Source organism: Schistocerca gregaria, chromosome 2, assembly GCF_023897955.1.
Source record: "Schistocerca gregaria isolate iqSchGreg1 chromosome 2, iqSchGreg1.2, whole genome shotgun sequence".
In the NCBI taxonomy this organism is placed as follows: Eukaryota; Metazoa; Arthropoda; class Insecta; order Orthoptera; family Acrididae; genus Schistocerca; species Schistocerca gregaria.
This window is the reverse complement of record NC_064921.1, coordinates 216821832-216843281: the sequence shown is the minus strand read 5'-3', so window position 1 is coordinate 216843281 and position 21450 is coordinate 216821832. Positions and strand designations below refer to the sequence as shown.

Genomic DNA, 21450 nt, shown 5'->3' with positions numbered 1-21450 from the left:
GCAGTCACGCGGGTCCAGACTGAAGCACCTAGAACTGCACGGCCACATCGGCCGGCCTCAATTCTCCAAACTGTCCTCTTTTGCCATGGTGAATCCCATCTCACAAAACATCCATTCTTTTTGGAAACATGCCTTTGCACTATCATAACTAAGGTCCCATATTCTGTTTCTTGAAACCTAATTGTCCCTTGGAGTTACTTCGAAAGGCATAACACTGGAAGTCCCTGTTTCTGGATGCAATCTTACCCCACTCCAGGCTCTTTTACAGGTTCAAATACAGCAATAAGTTGCTCTTACCTGGCTAACCTGTGACCTATATGCCTCATCAGCGAATTTCCACTCTACCAGACTTCTCTCCCTCTACAAAATCTTCTAGTTATCTGCTTCTCATGTTTCCTTGAATGTTATCATCCACCAAACCAACTTCGAACTGCAACAATGTGCCAGACTTCATCTCGAAAAGCTATCCCACCTTCTCGTAAACCATCTGAAAAGTGGTATTTCCCTTCCCATCCCTCTGCAGCTCCTTAAACAGCCACACCATCAACCACCACCCTTCTCCTGCAAACTGAGCTTGGCCAACTTTCTTAACACTCCACAGCCTTCACCACTGCCTCCCAGTACAAGAATAACCCATAATCCCAAGAACCAGTCACAACCGTATAGTGTCCTTAACCTGTCATCTAAAGCACTCTCCTCTCCTGAATTGTCTGCATTATCTAAAGGCCTCACTTTCAGCCCTAAACCTGCATTTGATAATGCTGCTTTGGTGAATGACCCGCTTTTCTTTACACGTAATATCCATTGGAAATATCACTTTGCAATCCAACCACATAACCTTTCTAGCAGCAAATCTGACATTGAACCCTGACTTTAACAGTTCAGACCATGATCCCAACCTGATCCACTGTGACTACCTCAAAATCATCCTTTACAAGCCTTCCAAGAATTCCTTAAATCCAGTATTTCTTCACAAGCCTTCCTCAGGTCCCTACAACATGACCCCAACCTGTCCTCTGCAGAACTCCAGGCTCTATGTTCCCCAAAAGCTGATGACACATCATTATCCTCCCAGCAGATAAAGGATTTATCATTGTAGTACTCGACCAAAAGGAGTATGTTAGTATGCCTACACCAGCTGTCTGACACCTCTACATACAGAGTCTGCCAACAAGATCCCATCCCTGTAATCCAAACTGACCTGCAGTCCCTCCCTTAAACATCAGGCCCCTCAGAAGGATTAACACCTCTATCCAAAGAACTTGTCACCTCATCCAAACCATGCACCCCCTCCCGTTAGCTTCTTCCTAAAATCCACAAACCCAATCATCCTGGTTGTCCTATAGTAGCTGGCTTCAAAGCATGCACTGACTGTACATATAGTTGTTCAACACCTGCAACTCATAGTACAAAGACTCCCCCCCACATCAAAGATACCAACCATTTCCCAGATTGTATGAAATCTGTGCCTGTTCCACTCCCACCACACACCTTGCTGGTCACCATTGATGCGACCTCCCTCTATACCAACATCCCCCACGTACATGGTCAGTTTGCTGCTGAACATTTCCTCAGTCAGCGTCCACCTGATCCCAAACCTATGACATCCTTCCTACTCACCTTAATCAACTATATACTTACCAACAACTACTTCACCTTTGAGAGGCAGACATACAAATAAATCAGGGGTATGGCCATGGCAACCAGGATGACTCCTTCCCTTGCCAACCTTTTCATAGGTCACTTGGAGGGGGCTTTCCTGGTATCTGTAAGTCTTCAGTCCTTGGTTTGGTTTAGATACATTGATGACATCTTTACTATATGGACTCATGGTGAGGCTGACCTGGTAAAATTCCTGGAATCTCTGAATACCTTCTCCCAATTAAATTTCACATGGTCCTATTCCGAATCCAATGCTACTCTCCTTCATGTTGATCTCATGCTCATGAAAGGGCAGCTACACACTTCTGTCCACATTAAACCTACAAACAAGAAACAGTACTTAGATTTTGACATCTGCCATCCTTTCCATGTCAAACGTTCCATCCCACACAGACTTGCATCCGAGGCAAACGTATCTGTTTGGATGCAACTCTTTACATCAATACATCACAATTCTCACCTCAGCTTTCACTGCACATAATTACTGCACCAGCCTAGTTAAAAAGCAGATTTCCCGGGCCATCACATCCAATCCTAGAACTGCTGATCCCTCTAAAAAACAGCTTTGGAGCACACCATTGGTGACTCAGTATTATCCTGGCCTGGAATATGTTAATCAGCTACTTCAACAAGGCCATGTCTTTCTAAAATCATGCCCTGAAGTGAGATCCATTCTGTCTGAAATTTTGACCACCACTCCTAGGATAGCTTGCCGTGTCCTTTAAATCTCTGCAACATCCTTGTCAGACCCTATGTTCCTTCTGCACCCATCTCCCTACCCTATGGCTTCTACGCTTGTGACCCTCCCCACTGCAAGACTTGCCCTATGCACCCTTCTACCACCAGTTATAATAGCCCTGTAACTGGCAAAACATATACTGCCAAAGGGAGAGCCACCTGCAAAACAACACGTCATACACCAGCTATTATGTGAACACTGTTCAGCCTTCTACATAAGCATGACTACCACCAAATTATCAATTAGGATGTATCGGCATAGGCGGAGTGTGTATACGGGCAACTCACAATATCCTGTTGCATGCTAAATAACATGACATTCGTGATCATGGTGCCTGTCTCATCACATGCGTCATCTGGATTCTTCCCCCAGACACTAGTTTCTCAGAACTCCACAGCTGGGAACTAGCACTACAATTTGTCCGTAGTTTTCGCCACCCACCTGGCTTAATTTATGTTAATTTCTTTCATCTCAACATTACTTCACCATAAGTGCTCTTTGCTTCACACCATTTTAGTTTTCTACATCTTTCATTGTCTTTTCCGTCTACTTTTCACTGCCCCCTCCCACCTCTGTTGTGTACAGTGCACTTAGCTTTTATTCTTATTAATGCATGCATGATGTTTTAGCAGCAATCTCTGTCTTGCTTATTACTCTGTCTTTCACATTTAAGCTCTCAATTTTTCAAATCTAGTCCGATGCAGTCCCCAACAATAAGTTTTTCCTATGCATCCCATACAGTAAGTCTCTCCTGACCCATGGTTCTGGGTGACTTTCCTGAAATCTACCCCTTTCCCTAGACCTCTCCAGTCCTTTTCCTTCACCCTTCTTCCTTCCCCTTCAACCCTTGCCTAAAGAATGAGCCAATGTCTCCTAAAGCTTGCCAATTACAACATTCTTTGATGTGTGTGTTCTGCCACCATTTGGTGAGTAGATTTTTTATCTATCCAATTAAATAATCAACTGTGATTTGAATAATAAACAATTATCTGAAATTATCAATGCAGAAACGAAGGAAACTATCTTCTGAAATAATACAGAAATTCATACCAAATTTTTCAAGATAAACACAAGGAGTAACAGGTAATATGTATGTTCTTCAAAGACGAAAATTGTATAATACAATGCGAAAAACCTGCTGATAGAAGAGGAACACCAACAATTTTACACACAGGATCTGCCGTGCATAAATCAACCACAGACATCAGCATAGATTTCAGTTCAGTATCAGAAAGGATCTCCCCAATGACCTTCAAATCAGGAAACATCAGATAAGCAACCATCATTATACATGCATTGACAAATGATCACAACAGAAAGAAACTACAGGAAGTCTAGGTCTTTTCGGAGGACCTGGAAGAAATAACAAACAAAATACCAGAAAGACATGTTAAAATTGTATTAGGAGACATCAGTGCACACCTAGGCAAAGATAAAAAACACAAGCAAATCACAGGCCCATACGTAGAACACAAACCCCAATCTATGAATGGGGGCATCTCATACATTATTGTAAAAATAATAACTTAAAAATTATGTCACCACAATTTCAAGTGCCAGGAAAAAAACTTGCATGATAAATGCTAAAAAAACATATGGGGAGAATTCCAGAAAGTTGTATATAGGTAAACATAACATACAAAAATACAAGAGAGATTTTGAACATTAGAATACATAAAGGATACTTGGATTCTGATCACCACTCGCCAAAAGTAAAGATAAGACCAATCGCAACAAACCAAAAGGGAAACAACCTCTAGAAACAACTACTGAAGAATAATGGAAAATTCCTTAAAAAATACTTTGGTAAACTCCTCAACTGCAAAACCTAAAGAAAAAATTCATCAAAGCAAAACCAAAACCAAATGCTGATTCGAAACAGCCTACAATCGCAGAGGTAGAGGAGATTTAAAAAAAAAAAGGACCAAAACATCACACTGAATATTCACAAAATTCTTGCAAAAATCTGGATTACAGAGAAAATCTGACAGGAATGGAAATTTTCATTGATCCACCGACTGCACAAAAAGGACAACAAGACATTCTAATAATTACTGGTTATTACTGGTCACTTACAAAATTCTTCCCAATGCATTACCCAACAGACTGGAACATGCTGATATAGAAATAGGTGAATACCCAGCAGGCTGCAAAAGGGGAAGGTCATAATTACATTTAACATATCTGGAACCTGAGAACACTCCTGAAAGTCAGGCAGGTGAGCAACACTGTGGTCCAATTGTGGACTTGAAGGAGGTGTACAACTCCACATACAGAAAGGAACACACAGAAAAACTAAGGAACCCATACAACAGACAGTGAATGTCTGTTGTATGAGTGCTGTAAGTGGAGTTTTAGGCCTTCTTAAAGTCCACAGTTTGGACTACAGTGTTCTTCATCTGCCTGATTTTTCAAGTGTGTTCACAGGTTCCAAATCTGTTCAGTTCAGACATTCAGTGTTTCTAGAGGTTGTTTCTAGAGTGTTTCTAGAGGTTGTCTGTTCTTTCAAAGCAGATATTTGAAGACTGATAACTGCTTATTGCTTATCCCTGAATATTCTTTAAAAGTTTCTCATGTTATTCCTTTTAAAGTCTTCCCTGATTTCATTTAGTTTACATCTGTTGTATACCCTTTACACTTTTTTTAATATCTTTAGAGGACTGTTTCATTTCTGGACTTAATGAAAATCCTGCCATGTTTCTGTTACTGTTAAACTTCTTCCATGCCTGAAATCTACATTCAGTGGTCTGATCTCAAGTTGTTTTCCACCATCTATGTTTGTGTTTTGTAGGAGTTTGACCCCAATGCCTTGCCTTCTTAACTGTCTTCAGCCCAAAGTGTCCAGTTTTGTGTTTTTTTTTTTATAAATTTCTTCAATAATTTTGCCTTTGTTTACTTTCAAGTATGGCAACAGCCTTGCCGCAGTGGTTACACCAGTTCCTGTGAGATCACTGAAGTTAAGCGCTGTCAGCCGTGATCGGCACTTGGATGGGTGATCATCCAGGCCGACATGCGCTGTTGCCATGTCTGTTGTATGAGTGCTGCAAGTGGAGTTTTAGGCCTTCTTAAAGTCCACAGTTTGGACTACAGTGTTCTTCATCTGACTGATTTTTCAAGTGTGTTCACAGGTTCCAAATCTGTTCAGTTCAGACACAGACACCATATTACATAAAAAGCCAAATCTCAACCATTTGACATACATATAGTGGTCAGATGAGGAAATGGGCTTTCACCACTTTCATTCAACATGCTGTTGGACATTATCAAACAATGGGAAGAAAATGTAAAAGGGACTCAGTTAAGAAGAACATGTGCAAACAAAAAAAAAGGCTAGAATTTGCAAATGACCTGCAGACAATACACAAAAGCACTGGAACACTTAAGTGAAGTCTGTGCCAGAACAGGTCTACAGATATCACATGAGGAAATTCAATACATGGAAAGGAAGAACACCACACAAGCCATGCACACAAAATACAGAAGTGTTAAAATAGTGGAAAAATTCAAATATCTAATGGAAAACAATCCCAACTTGAAATAATTAACATAGAGTAATGAAATTTTGAAAATACTTTGTCTATGTAACATACTTAAGTGATTAACATCACAAGTTCACATAATAATGTAAATGAGCTGTGACTTCCTGCGATGCTCATGGCAGGACAGTTTCTCAGTTGAAGTTACATGCTTTGTGGTGTCATGGTTGGCTAGAGCCCTCTATTTAAGAGGGCCATGGCTCACGATGTGAGATTCAGTTGAGGGCAGTGACGGAGACTCGGTCAGCAGCAGTGACAGAGGGAAGTCAGCGCATGGAGCATTTCGAGTAGTCAGTCAGCACTTGGTGAACTGTGAGGATGGACAGTGTTGACATTCTGGTGCCTGGGTGTGTTGGCAAGCGGAACTGGAGTGCGGAAGCAGTCATCGGTCAACTTAGGCTGTGTTTAAGAGTCGTATCTATCTTGAATCCTGAGGAGAATGCATGAGTTTACCCTGGCATGCATGTTAGCAGCAAGCTCTAGACTACCTTTAAATAGTGAGCCATTCTGTGGTGGAACTTTTGGATGTGATTGCTTCGTGTAGACACTTAGATTTTCACTCGTCGTTCCATAAACTATTTGCACTTGGGTCCAGGTTACTTGGTATTGCAAGACCATAAAACTGTGCTGTGCCCTGGTTTACTTGTATTTATCTCTACTTACAAGTCTGGCCGATATTCGACAATTCCTTTTTTATTATTATTGTGAATATGTTAAGTGGTCAATTTTTTGAGTCAAAGTTTAAGATTGTGTGCGGATTGTCTGGTCATTATCACCTTGAGCTAGACGTGGTTTATAAGTTTAACAAGTGAAATTTCATGTCATAGGAGATTGTTTAATGAACTACTGCTTTAACAGCAACTGCGGTTGTCACACTATAATGTTTAACATCTCTTCCTGCATATGGTGCTACCCAGTGCTTGGCTGTTGGTTTTAGTATTTTAGTGAACTGTATATTAATACTGGGTTTGTGTGTACTAGAAGCCATTATTGGTGTGCGTAGGCCCTCTTACCTGTTGTTGTCACTTGGGCACTCGAGCACAGAATTCAGACACGTGTCAATATGAATGGAAAACGTTGAGAATGTGCCGATTGCTATGTAGATTTTTCAAGCTATCATAACATCATGTTGCCAAATGTTATTTATGAGATCTTGCTATTTGAGCATTTTTGAAACCTGATAGTTTTTACAAATTGTTATTTTTCGTATTCACAAGGCCAGATAATTGACTTAATTTCACAACAAGTAAGCTCAGATCTGCAGTTATGTTGAAGTTATATTTGTGTAAAGTAATTTTTAGTAACTTAAAATTGGGCCATAAGGCGGTTTTTCTTTTAAAATTTATTTGAATTATTCTTATTGCTTTTAAACAGTTGAATAAACAGTTTAAATCATTGCAACTTGCAAATGCTAATTAATCAATGTGCTGTTACCAGTGAAAATAAAATTTTGTTTCCTCAAATGGGGTCAGCATTCCACTCCAGCAACACAAGTGCCCTGCTTACCATTCCTATACCTGAGTGTGGTTGCGATTTTCATGGGAGGACGATAGTAAGTACAGTTCACTGGTAACAGCGTAGTAACTAGTGTAACACCTGTATTCATTGAATTGTATTGCTTGTTCTTTGGATTATGGCTGTTGTGCTGTTTATTGTGTTACAGTATGGATTCCACAAGAGCCTATGTGCCCTGCTTAGCAATCCTTTACCTTACCAGTAAGTTTGAGAAAAACCATTGCAAGCTTCAAATGCTGGCACATGAATAACCAGTGTAACTGACAGATCTAAAATGGGCAGGTATCAGTCCAGAAATAATAACTGAAAGAGATAAATCCAGAAACAAAATCTGAGGTAAAAGAAAGGATGAAAACTGGGACTACAGAATGTTCTACAATATCACAACAACAGGATAATTTACAGGTCTCTGTAAACAGAGAATTGACAGACAGGAAATCTCAAAATCTTGTATCAAAAACAAAAAATTAAAAAGTAAGCAACATAATTCATGAAAATTCAACAAACATAAAAGTTAAATTTAGGGAAGAAAATTTTGAAATAACTAATGTTTTTGACACTGCTTTGCCACCTTACAATCAAACTGCCATCTTCCAACCTAAACTAGGCCTGAGACTATGTTTACAGATCAGTATTGCACCACAACTAACATTTCCTGTTTACATTTGTTGGCTCCACTAACTTTTGTTACTCCTGCTCAGTCACTTTTGAATGTAGCCTATATCTCAGACTACACTATAGATCAGTCTGTTGCCACAACCTATGTATTAAAAAGTACTTATGAAAAATATTTCCAGTGTTGTGTTCCCTCTCTTTTTGACATACTATATCATCATTATGTTACAGGATAAGGCTAACATCTGGTATCAGTAGGTTCGACCAATCAAACTAAAAAATGTGGTTTAATGGAGGAGTATGGTGCAGCAAATATACTGTTCAATTGTGATTTATAGAAAAGAAAGTATTCAAAATGTAGAATGAGGATAATAATTTAATTAATCTTTTATGAAGAAAAATGAACTATGTTTTATAATAGAAGTGATCACAAAAATACATCCTTTAAGGAAATTAGACAACAGAACTGATTTAAGAATTTTCACTGCAAAAAATATTCATGATAGACATGAAACAAGCACCAAAACAAGTCAACAAGGTAGGTCAGTACATTTACTTGTACTTACACTATCAGCATTGCATCGCTGCGCAAGGATGCGTGTAAGGAGAGCAGGTCCATTGTGTGTCCACTGTTCACCATCAAAGCAATCCCTTAGTGACTGCAGGCAAGCGGCAGCCACCTCAGGACCTGCACTGTCAGGCCGTGCAGACAAGGACAGTGCACAGTTGGCCACTGTTGCAGAGTCCTCAGCACCAGCCCAGTTCTCACCCAGTTCTGATAACTGCCTGTGGACCATAAAGCCCAAATCCATTATACACTGCTCATTAAACAAAAAGAGATATTGTATCCTAATGTTTCTAGTCCCATAAATTAGAACAGTTGTGAATCAAACTGAAATCATGAACAATGGTAGAAAAATGTTCCTGGTCAGATTCATACATTTGTAATGGCCCACTAATACCATCAGAAAGGAAGACATTCAAAGATGTACAATTGAGTCCAGGATTTGAAGTGGGGCCCAACTAGATTTACTTGTGATTTCGAGAGTTCATGTGCAAACCATTCATTTTCTAGCCATGCTTCTGCAGAACGCCACTGGCAGCCCAACTCCCAATTTTAAAGCTTGAATTAAGAAAATTCTGCAAATAGGAAGAAGGCTCAAGTGACTGGAGTTGGGTCAATCTTGTAATTCAATGACCTGTTTTTCAGAACTCTCACTATGTGGCAGCGCAGTCATAGAGGAATAGTTTTGCAAATGGCTGACCATTCATCTGCTAGCAGTGCTTCAGAGAATGATTTTAATGAAGTAAATGTGAATAGAAAACGAAATGAACAGGATTGGACTCAGAATAGAAGTATGTGAATTATGCAATTTAGTTTTATGTTTACTTATTCAGATCTGCATGATATTTATTCATAAGTTGTTTTACTGTTTACAGATTTTAACTCATAAAAAATCTGTATTTTATGTGTTGATGTTCATGTTAGCACTACTTTTCAGAATAGTGCAAAAAAAACTGTTTGAAAAATTATGAGATCACAATGGACAAGACGCAATTTTACCAGGCATGATTACACATGTGAAAATAAAACATAAATATCTTAAGTTGGAAGAAAGGAACCATCAAAGATCACATCTCCTTATTTATAAGGTATTTTCAGAAAAATACAGAAAAAAGTAATTTCATTTTTGTTTTGTAATTCACAAAAGACCCATTAAATATGTCATATGCAGGCGTCAATAACAAAATTTATTGCTTATATGGATGCATGGTGTCTGTTCATCAAGAAATGTCAAAGAGAACAGACACCACACATTCACCTAGCTGGGCAATGGATCAACCTTTTTCAGTGTGGATGCATAAATACATACAACCTCCTATTGGAATCTCAGAATAGCAAACCTGGAGTAAATGGACGGGGACTGTGGATGGGTGGCACTTGATGGGAAAGTGGATTGACCATGAGGAATTAGGGATATTCCGCACAGCTGTGATAACACTTTGGCCTGGATGGCACAGTGACTAATGCAGCTGCTTAGTAAACAGGAGATCCTGGGTCTGAGTCCCAGTCTGGTACACATTTTCCCTTGTCACCGCTGATTCTAAATACTGCCCCTATGCAACTGACAGCAGTAGTCCCCTCCCTTTTCTCCTGTTGATCAGGGAAACATAATAATAGATGTTGAGGAAAAGTAGAAGATTTTTCCTTACAGAGGGATTCATTATGTAAAATCAAAAGACAACATGAAAAGAAGATATTTATCTGCTGATTTGTCTCTTTCAAAAATGTATTGTACATTTTTGCAAATAAATGGTCAAGATAATTATGATGAAATTGTTGATTTAGGAAAAGTGAAATCTGAAGTAACATACAGGTTTTATGTAAAGTGTTTAGAGATCATTTTAATTATGCTTTTGGGAGCCCAAAAACATATATTTGTAGCTTTTGCAATCAAAAGAAGATCCAAATTCATGCATAGAAGAGTAAAGAGGTAAGAGATCAGCTTCAAAAAGATCTTGCAGCCCGTAAAACAATAGCTAAGGTAATTTAGTCCAGTTTTAAAAAAAAGTATGAAGAAAAGGCTGGGACTAGTGATGAAGCAGAAATATTGTGTTTTGATTTTGTGGTAAACATACCATTTCCTCATTTACCAATCCATGAAATATTTTATTTAAGACAACTGTGGCTGCATCTTCTTGGTATATACAGTGACACAACCAAATAATCTAAAACTTGTTTGTGGCCCGAAACAAAAGCAAAAACTGGGGGAAATGAGATAATCAGTTCCTTATACAAATATTTTAATTAAAAGCTGGATAAAAATGTCAAAATGTTGTAACTTTTCAGTGATGATGCTGCTGGGGAAAACAAAAACCATGCTATGGTTGCATTTCTCTCATCTTTAATGAAAAGAGAGAGATTTAAGAAGATAGTTCATACATTTTCTATAAGGGTACACCAGATTTTTCCCGCGATCTTTGTACATGCCTGCAGTTCCTGTAAACCCAACAAAACTGCAGAATTTAAGTAAAATAAGAATGCATTTAAGACAAGAAGAACATATGGAAACACTTCAGTTTGCAGAAAATGTAGAATGTGACAGCGAAGTGGAATAATATAATAAGATCACAAGTGGTTAAGTTCACAGAATCGCTCTGCTTTGAAAAATGTATCTGAGGATAAATACTGTGTGTAAAATGAAACTATAGGAGATTTGGATTACTTTATTAGTTGTTTAACATATTTATTTACAGCAACAACTTATTTTAATATCCCAGAAGTACTGTTATTTCAGGCAAATTTTCTTTTCCATATCAGATTCCAAGAAGGGCCCAAAAGTTTCATTTTTAATAATTCACTTAAACAAGTTTGAAATGCATTTTCGTGCTTCAAGTGTATATATGAATCAAAAATATTTGCTTAAAATAATTTTTCCACATTGTAATACTCAATTCTAAATTTTAAACAGTTTTTCTTGATTTCCCACAAAAATAGTCTTGTGGAATTGGGCCCCTCTTCAAATCCAACATTCAATTTATAATGAAGGAAAAACTACTTTACATCCCATACAGAGTGCTGATATACACCACCCATCCAAAACATTCAGAGACTGATTGTATGTCCAGTGTACAAGCAGTGTCAGCACAGTAAGTATGATGAAAGCTGGAACAGATAAATGTAAACAGCAGATGTGCATTCAACCAGTGAGCTGTGTGCAGGCAGAGTTTAGCAGTGGATGTGCAGCTGTAATGTTGTCAACACTGTCATGTCACAAATCTCAATGGAGCAACATCTCTAAGTGTTCAAGGCATTCCCTAGAATGTTTTGAAGAAGTAAAAAGTGTGTACAAATTTTGTTTGCACACAGAATAACTTCCTAACAAAAACAGAGCCCTTGAACATTTGCCATGACTTGAGTCAAATACAAAATGTGGAAAATTCTTTTCTGGAAAAACCGTCAGGTATGATGAAACTTATTGTTACCAATATGAATCTATGACAGAGTGCAGAAGTTCATATCAAGAGTCAATGCTTTGATAACATAACTGACATTCGAGCAAACATGACATGCAAGTTGAACAACATCCCAAAGAAGGACTTTCCTGACACATTGACATAAATTCACTGTGCATTGTTTTCAGTTGGGAGGAGACTATGTAGAACACCTGGAGATTTAATACTAACATCTTAACTTTTTTTAAATATTAATCCAATCCTAAGACTTTTTGAATTGACAGGTAATTTTACAAACATTATACAGAATACAGAAAAGAAGGCAATCAAAGCAACTGAGATAACAATGGCTCACTGCTGAACTCCAGAACATATTTTCAGTTGTAATACAGTAAATTTCATTTATACAGAAAAATTTTTATCAGTAAATCAGCATGGTTTAGGAAGCATTGCTCATGTAAAACTCAGCTTGCCCTTTTCTCATACAACATCCTGTAAACCATGGACACAGTGCCCCACCGCAGACTGTTAATGAAGGTACGAGCATACAGAATAGTTACCCCGATATGTGAGAGGCTCAAAGACCTCTTAAGTAACAGAATCCAGTACGTTGTCCTTAACAGTAAGTGTTTATCTAAGACAGGAGTATTGCGGGGAGTGGACCCAGGAAGTGTGAAAGGACTGCTCTTATTCTCTATGTATGTAAATTATCTGACAGATAGGGGGAATAGCAATGCATGCACATGATGCTGTGGAGTACAGGAAGGTGTGTGTCATCATCAAGTGACTGTTGGGGATACAAGATGAGTTATACAAAATTTCTAGTTGGTGTGACAAATAGCAGCTAGCTCTAAATGTGGAAAAATGTAACTTAATGAGTAGCAAAAACAATCCTAGCATTAGTAGTACACTGTTTGACACAGTAATGCCAATCAAACATCCAGGCGTAATGTTGCAAAGCAGTGTGAAATGGAACGAGCATGTAGTACGGAAGGTGAATGGTTGATTTTGGTTTACTGGAAGAATATTAAAAATGTGTGGTGCATCTCTAAATGAGACAATGTATACAATACTAGTGCAGCCTATTCTGGATTACAGATCAAGTGTTTGGGATACCCACCCAGTCAAATCAAAGGAAGACATCAAAGCTATTCAGAGGTAGGCTACCTTACTAGTAGGTTTGCTCAACATGCAAGTATTACAGAGATGCTTCAGGAACTCAAATGGGAATCCCTGGAAGGGAATACTATTGAGAAACTTTAGAGAACTAGCATCTGAAGCTGAATGCTGGACGATTCTAACAGCACCAACCTCCATTTCACATAAGGACCATGAAGATAGGGTGAAAGAAATTAGGGGTCATATGGAAGTATACAGGCAGTCATTTTTCACTCACTTTATTTGTGAGTAGAATTGGATAGGAAATGACTAGTAATCATACAAGGTTAACTCCACCACATGTCACAGCCTTGTGCAGTATGTAAGCAGATGCAGATGAAGCTAAAAAGATTCATGTAACTGTTAACATTAATGTATCATTTGGTACCGGAATATTCCCAACAAACCTAATATGAGTGTATGTTACCTGAAAACATGTGGAATTTTCCCAGTTAAGCAGCCAATTACACAATTACAAAATTAGTAGAAATGATTTTCACAGAGGAGTAGATAGGAAGTCTCTTACCAGGGAGGTGTTTCAGATCAACCTAAAGTAATATTCAGTACATTGCCTGCAGAAATGGAGAACATAAAAACATACAATAGAAAATCCAAGAGTTGTGAATTTCTGTGACTCAGCATCTCTGCTATATGGTGAGTAGCAACTACATTGTAACATAAAAACATTTCTTTAAGAAAGAAGAACAGACACTAATAAATAGTAGTATCTGTAGCATTGTAGAATACATATATTATTCACATTGGCACAGGTCTGCCACTTAGTTGAAGAATGTGTTTGATGCATTTACTATGCCTCTCATGTAAAGAGCATTGATGGTGTGGCATCTCAAAGAAATACATGAAAAGTGGGGTGGGGGCAGGTTTGGGGGGGGGGGGGGGGATGCGAGTGTTTGTGTGGATATAAAAGTGATGACATCTGTGGAGTATAGCATAAAAAGAGAGACCTGATCTGTTCATATCTAGATTACAGCTACAAGGCACCTGAAAACACACCTTAATATATTCTCAGAAGAACTAATACAATGCATTTCAGAAGCTGTGCATCACTACAACTAATGATGTTCTAATTAAAGCTGTAGAAATGCCCCTCTATATGTGAAGGGAATTACTAGCCAATAGTTAAAAAAAGCACTACTATTATTCAAAGGATACATTCACTAGATATGTATCATTCCTCTAACACGGAAGCACAGCATAAAATAAATGTTTAGAAAGGTGCATGAGCTGACTATGTTCCAGCCTCCAAAATTCTATGTGCTTAACTACTTAATCATGCAAAGACTCAATCAATTCAGTGGTACAAAATGATCAGAGCATTTAGCAGATTTATAATACAGGCAGAATGGCTTTGCCAGTTTTCCCCTCTCAACTGTGCTATATAAAACTGTCTCTTCCTATGAACACTAGAATTTTTACCGCAGAAACTGTGATCATGAAGAAGGCTCATGCTTATGGTATAAATTGGGATGACAAAATTGCAATTTTGACAGTTTTGAGCACCACTTTGAAAAACTTATAATTAGGACCAAATCTTAAGTCTACAATTGAAGAGTTATATATACAACATTATAGAGGTAATCAAGACAGCAAAAGCAAAAAAAGTGGTAATACTGTTTATGTGAATTAGTTAAGGCTCATACTGGTAAATAACACATTGTAATGGCTTGTTTAAAAATTCACAGTAATTCTAATCTTAACATTACACAACACTCATGCAATGTGTTGAGGAGGATTTTGTGTGTGCAGCAGGGCATGTTCAGTGAGTTAACATATACATGCAGAATGAATCAGGCTCAGAATTTGAACATCCCTGAGCCATTCCACTCAAAAACCACAGATAGAACTGAACATTCTAAATTGACCTGGAAGCTATAAGCCAAACATGAAAGAAAATTTGTAAGGACAAGCATGCAAACTATTTCTTTGTGTTCTTACATCAGTGGGTAAAAACAGAACCCTTATAGGATCACTTTATGTCCTTCTGTCTGTCTGTCCTATTGTTAAGACCTCTTTTCCTCAGGAACTGGTATAGGTATCAAGTAGAAATTTATGTCAAATACTAATGGCTACAATCCCTTGGTGATGGGGAAAATTTAAGCTTCTCAGCCAGTACAATCAAAAACTACAGTCAAGCATGTCACATATTTTGATACTTGCAAACTCATCATCAAAATCTATGGATGAACTGAATACATACATTTCAGCCCTGGTAATCTAGTGGTAAAGCACATGCTTAGAAACTGAGAGGTCACAGGATAGGTCTGTGGATTTTTCAGTCTTCCATTTAACCTAGTCTTCACCTCTCATCAGTGTGAGGAATCACCAGAAAAAACACATTGTTTGGATTCCATATTTAACTGTAGTTTCCCTTTCCCTGGTTGGATAACTGGGCTAGGATAAGGACATTAAATGACCAAAGTGGTTTCCACTGAACCACACAAAATTATCATCATCATTTATATTCATAACTAAGCTTGTACAGAACTGTTATGAGTATCAACCAACTTCAAATGGTGTCAGGTTTTTCAATGGACTTTTTCTGGCTTGCACTATGTTTTCTGATGTTTGGATTTATTTCTGGTGGTTTTCTACTCGTGTCTTCATTGTGTAGATGATATCAGAAAATGGCAAAAGGAAGTTTTATTTTGGCCACCCTGTATTATCTGACCATCCAAACTTACACCTAACTTGATTTAAGTATTTTTTTCAAGCCTGAAAAAATGAGCACTTCCTTAATTTGGAAATGACTAGAGCATGGGTTGTTCACCGTACACTTACTCGATCTAGGTGCCATCAACTCTTAATTCTGTGAGATCAGTCAACAAGAAATAGCTGATCTGCGTTATTTACTTCTCATGTGCTCTGATGTCAACCCGGGGTTAGCATGCCATTTTTGTGCAGGATTGAGAGGCAGCTGTAGTGAGGATGCAAGCCAGTGGCAGCACATTAAAACAGTACCAACAAGTCAATCACTTCATTACAACTCATGAAACTACACTTAGATGCCACATGGTGACAGTCAGGCCCCTCATAGCACGTGATGAATGCTGACAACTGCAGCAGCTAGTAGCACATGACCTAGTAATGCTTGCTGTGCTGTGCAAGTGCTGTTTGCTGTGCAGGAGACAACTGGAACACTTGCAAAGGGTGCCAACCTCCTGGTGGGAAGTTCCACCTCTGCGAGTGGTGGCGTGAGGTGCTGCAGCACCCACACCATTGTAGAAGGAAGGGTGGCCGTACCATCCCAGTTGCAACCTGCTGTCTCCTGGGCATAAGTTGTGCTACTGCTGGACCAGCCTAGAGTGGCCCACCAGTGAAGCAGCACTATGTCCTGGAAAGCAGACGTAGTGCTAGTAGGTGGTGTTATGATGGCAGCTGCCTAGGCTATGGTAGCTGCTTTCTGGCCCATGGTGCAGCAGTTCCCATCATAGTCCACTCATCATAGTCAGTCTGGCAGGCTGTGAATATCTCTGCTAAGAGAGTTAGTGGCTCATTTATTGTGCTGATGCACCACTTTTAGTTACATCTTAGACAACTTTTTTGTAGCTTGTCAGGGGAGGGGGGGCAGGGGGCAGGTGACAGGGAGAGGGGGGGTGGGAGAATCACTTGCATCCTGGGTTATTCTGTAAGACCACTGCCTTACTGCTGCACTGGTAGGCTCATGGTGCAGGGCTTGGTCTGTCTTGCAATACGAAAACAGCTCTGTCACTGTAATTGGCATGATGCCATCCTGCATTGCTGGCTGCTTGCAGTTTCTGCAATGCTGTATTCCAGTGCTTACACAGAACTGCTGAAAAATAGTGGGCAGTGCTGCAATACTATGATCCTCTGGAAGACCCAGGCCCCAGGTCTCTAACCTTGACTGGTTTGCAACCAAACTCAACATGCATCGACAAGAATGTACAAAGATTTATACTTCCTTAGTACTAGGCAGCTTGAACCACAAGATTCAAAGCCTGTGAATTTCCCATACAATGTATAGCTCATTAGATCATTCCTTACAAATACAAGATTACATCTTTGTTATAATAAATAATCAGGGACCTCAATATGTGGAAATGAAAATTTATAATAAGTTAAAAGGGAACAAGTTAATGCAGATGAATTTGGGTCCACTTAAAAGGAAGCTATATGAGCCACTGACACTGAATGTTATTACTCAGTGGATGAATTCATTCAGGATGAACTGTAAATTTGAGTTAGATCAATGTGTTACATATCCAAATAAATATCATTATAGTGTTATTATTTATTTTAGTGCTATCATTTATTAGTATAAAAGTAATTGTAGCTGAATTATAAATTTTTGATGTCTCCTGTACGCAAACCAAATGGATTGCAAAATGTACATCATGAGATGAATTAACTGCAATTCCATTCCAATAGCTTTTGTGAGAACAAACAACACAACTAGTATCCCAGTAGCCATGCCATCTTCACACATTTCTGCATGCCGCTTAACATCTTATCTCCCTTCCGAGGTCTTAATGACCTACTCAGTGGCCTTATACTTCTTAAATGATAGGAAATGCTTTCCTTACTATCACATACATTAAATCACACATAGAACAATTATCTTTCACTTTTCACTTTTCTCTTACAGCTAAGAATTGTGCTGAAAAACTCATTCCCTCTTAATAAATTATCTTGAACAAATCAGCTTTAACAATACCTGGTGTAATGGGGCATTATTAGACAAAGAGTATGACTCTACCCATATCTGAGATAAAAAAGTATGACAATTTTATGGATGTATTGTTCTACAAATCAAAGATGTATCAAACATAATGTAAACATAAGCCCAACTTACCCTTTGTGGAGTTTATACAGAGAAAATGAGTATGGTTATGATGCACACCACTGTAAAGACACAGGATTCATCTTAGGAACAAAAGTTGTACTGAAGTTGCAAAATAATTAATGGAAATAATTAGCATTGTTATTGATGAACATTTCATAAAATTTTAATATGAAAACTGTGATATTTTGAAGTAACTAATTGTATCAGGGACATTGTGATGATTTGTAAAGCTGAAATCCATGAAAGCATGTAACTGTTAATTGTAAGTTCAGTTATGTTAAATTTAAACAATATGTGATGTAACTTTTTAATTGTTGGAACTTACATAAGTAGCCTTGGTGATGATCAAATCGAGTTAGTGCTGTGCCAGTATTCCAGGAGTTAGTGCTGAGTTAGTATTGTGTCAGTCTTTTATCTATGTTGTCTGTTTTCATTACGTTATTTTTGGTGAACTCATCACAAGTTGCCTAACACTACATAAAACTGAACCCAGATGATATTTTAAGTGGAGGAACTGCATTAAACCTGAGTTACAGACCTCAGTCATATCTTTGGTAATCAGAATGTTAAGTAACTGAAATGCAGCCACAAAATCTGGTTTTGTTTTAGTATGATATTTGGAGATGGGACACATTTAAAAAAAGTCAGGATAGACTTATTAACAAATTTTGAGTTTCTGGTATCTATGTATCACAAAAAAAAAATTCAAACAAAATTCTAAATTGTGAATATGGACAGCACTGACAGCATAAATGACCAAAAATGAAACAAACAGATGAGCAAGGAATGCGGTGAACTACGTTTACATTTTTTTTCCATGCAGCTGAAAAAAAAGACAGTAGTTAGGTCATATGACCTGAGAATTTTTTGGTGTGTTAGGTGAAACTGTTTAATGTGGAAAGAAGAAATGAAGCAACTAAACAATGTGTAGGATTTAATTATGATTTTGTTGACAACAAAATAATTATATAAGGAAACAATCTAATAATCAAAATAAAGAATTATACAAAATCTTTAAACAATCATGGAATGTGCTAAATCAATCACTAGGTGAAAAAATTGAGACATTGACAAATGAACTAGTTAACAGTCCACAGAAAATAAACAATAAAACTGAGGCATCAAGTACTCAATTGAAGAGTCAAAAAGTCATTTAAGTGGTAAGATTGATATAATGAACAATCAAGTAAAAAATTTGATAACTTTCTTCAACAGTCTTTAGGTGGGGTTGCCAGTCTTCAGGTGCTACTGGAGCCACAAGGCACCATTTAGCTGAATTTATCTCAACAAAGGTGCATGGGTGTAACCAAGGGTGTTGCTGGATTGGCCATTTTATTCACCCATATGTCAATGTTACACCCTTCCGTGATCAAACCACAGAAAAGCACAATGTAGGAGAGCTAAAAAAGAATAAACGCCTTTTGCTTGTTTGGATCACATTCAAATTTTGTCAAATAGTTTTGAATGCCCCCAGTAGTTCCACCCTGTATACCAGAGCAAAAATTGTGGTAGCACTACACTCCAAAGAGGCCAGATCATGTTCATTAAGGTTGCAGCCCCACAATGTCCTTAGAATGGGGTTGAATTGTCTGGGGGCTGTCTGCAGCATTGAACATTGTTAAGAACATCATCCTGTTGCTCATTACACTGCAAACTGTGATTATCAACTGTGAAATGTATGGGAATCAATGCCCCAATGGAAGGGGTGGTTCCGTTGCTGCCCTTTATGCCACCTCCTGAGAGCTTTCCATGTCAATTATGAGCAGTGGTGTGTCTGAAATATTTTTCTTGGCCACCTGTGAGGAACTACATGATTTCAATGCTGGATATCTAGGTTCTGACTTCCATTGCAGATGCATTAAAAAAAAGGGGTGAGAGAGGGTGTGACGATCTTCCCATCAAGTGACATGTGGTGATGCTGGGCAGAATTGTGGTGAAATCTGGTGCCTATGTGACATCATTAACCCACCTTACACCTTACAGGAACTTTTGAGCTTTGGGCTATTTTTCACATGAGGCAACATCTTGCTGTTTGAAGTATCATTGACCCTTAGGGTGATATTGCAGGGTGCCATGCTTTTGCACCATTGCAGAGGAAGGTTGTAGGCACTTAGAAACCAAATTTCAAACTTAAGCATCACAATGCAAGACAATTATGTGGTTTCAAAACACTGATATTTTTTGTGCAATTCAACTGTTATAATGGAAGCATTGGTAAAGGTTATATGAAGACCATTTTCACACAAGTCAAAATCTACAAAAATCAGAATTTTCAGAAGACACATTCTATTGAATAACTTGAACAATATACACTGCTGATGTCTTACAAAATTATATTTTACAAATAATATCTGGATATGTAATAAAATGATGGAAATAAAAAAATGTGAAAGTCATAAATTTTTTCCAAAACTGAAAACCCACAGATTAATTATTTTGTTGTAGTAATGTTTGAGTTTATTTTAACCTACTGAACAAATAATTTAATAAATTTGTTTATTAAGGTAGTGTACTGCATTATTTTCACTGTCTTGTTCATCACAATACTCTAGGCCTTCCTGTAGAACTCTTGGGTTCTTCTAATGATGCTCTTAAAAATCTCTTTACTTTCTGTACATCATCACTTTTTTGACACTCAAATTGTTTCTAAGTTTTATTACAGCTGATTGTTTGATGTCCTTGAAACAATCTACATTAGGTTTCTTCACTTCAATAATGATCGGAGAGGAAAGATACGTTGTTTTGATTCTGCAGAGGGTTTGTTTTTTTATAAATAAGAACTCTGGTTTCAGAACATTTTAACGGTAGCTTCTCTTTCATTAAGCTGTTAGCACTTGTCTTCAAATCACAAATATGCATGTCCTTCCCTAAAACCATACACATATTATGGTTGCTCATAATCCCATGATAGTGTGATGGTAAGTTTACAGATTCAAGTTTTCTCAATTCCTTTTTAATGTTATCAGGTATCCTGCCAGGAGGCACATATGGCAAAGTTCTGCTTATTATGACAATAATGTGATAACTGTGCATCTCATATGACAATACTTGGCAAAAAGTATAAATAGTTTCCACTATATTATCATGTTCTATTAAAGTGCATTCATACAAGTATCAGACATCTGAACAAGTCACTTCACAATATGTAACTGGTGCTTTTATATAACATTTCGTGCATGTAAATGACATGGCACTACCTTCCACGCAGAAGTTATCAGTAGAATAAAAAGTTGAATCAGTCAACTTGTGTAAGTTGTTGCAATCAGGTAAAACTGTTCATCAGTCCATGTTTATGTAGAACAAACTAAAATATGTTGAATGTAGAGAACTAGTGTCAAGCTTTGGCGCTAACAGAATTAAATTCTAGGACTTCACTGTGCTTTACAGTGTGTACAAAATTCTTTACAGTATGTACAAAATTCAAGAGTATGCATATATCTCATATG

The 21450-nt window shown here is 37.9% G+C and overlaps 1 protein-coding gene across 5 annotated transcripts in view; it reads right to left on the bottom strand.

Moving 5' to 3' along the window:
• The window catches only part of LOC126336711 (lactosylceramide 4-alpha-galactosyltransferase-like), a 518899-nt gene that overhangs the window by 33282 nt on the left and 464167 nt on the right, over window positions 1-21450 (bottom strand). For all 5 annotated transcript variants that reach the window (XM_050000685.1, XM_050000681.1, XM_050000684.1 and 2 more), the window contains one exon: window positions 8634-8853. In XM_050000685.1, coding sequence (XP_049856642.1) covers window positions 8634-8853 — 220 coding nt within the window. The remainder of the gene's footprint in view (window positions 1-8633; window positions 8854-21450) is intronic.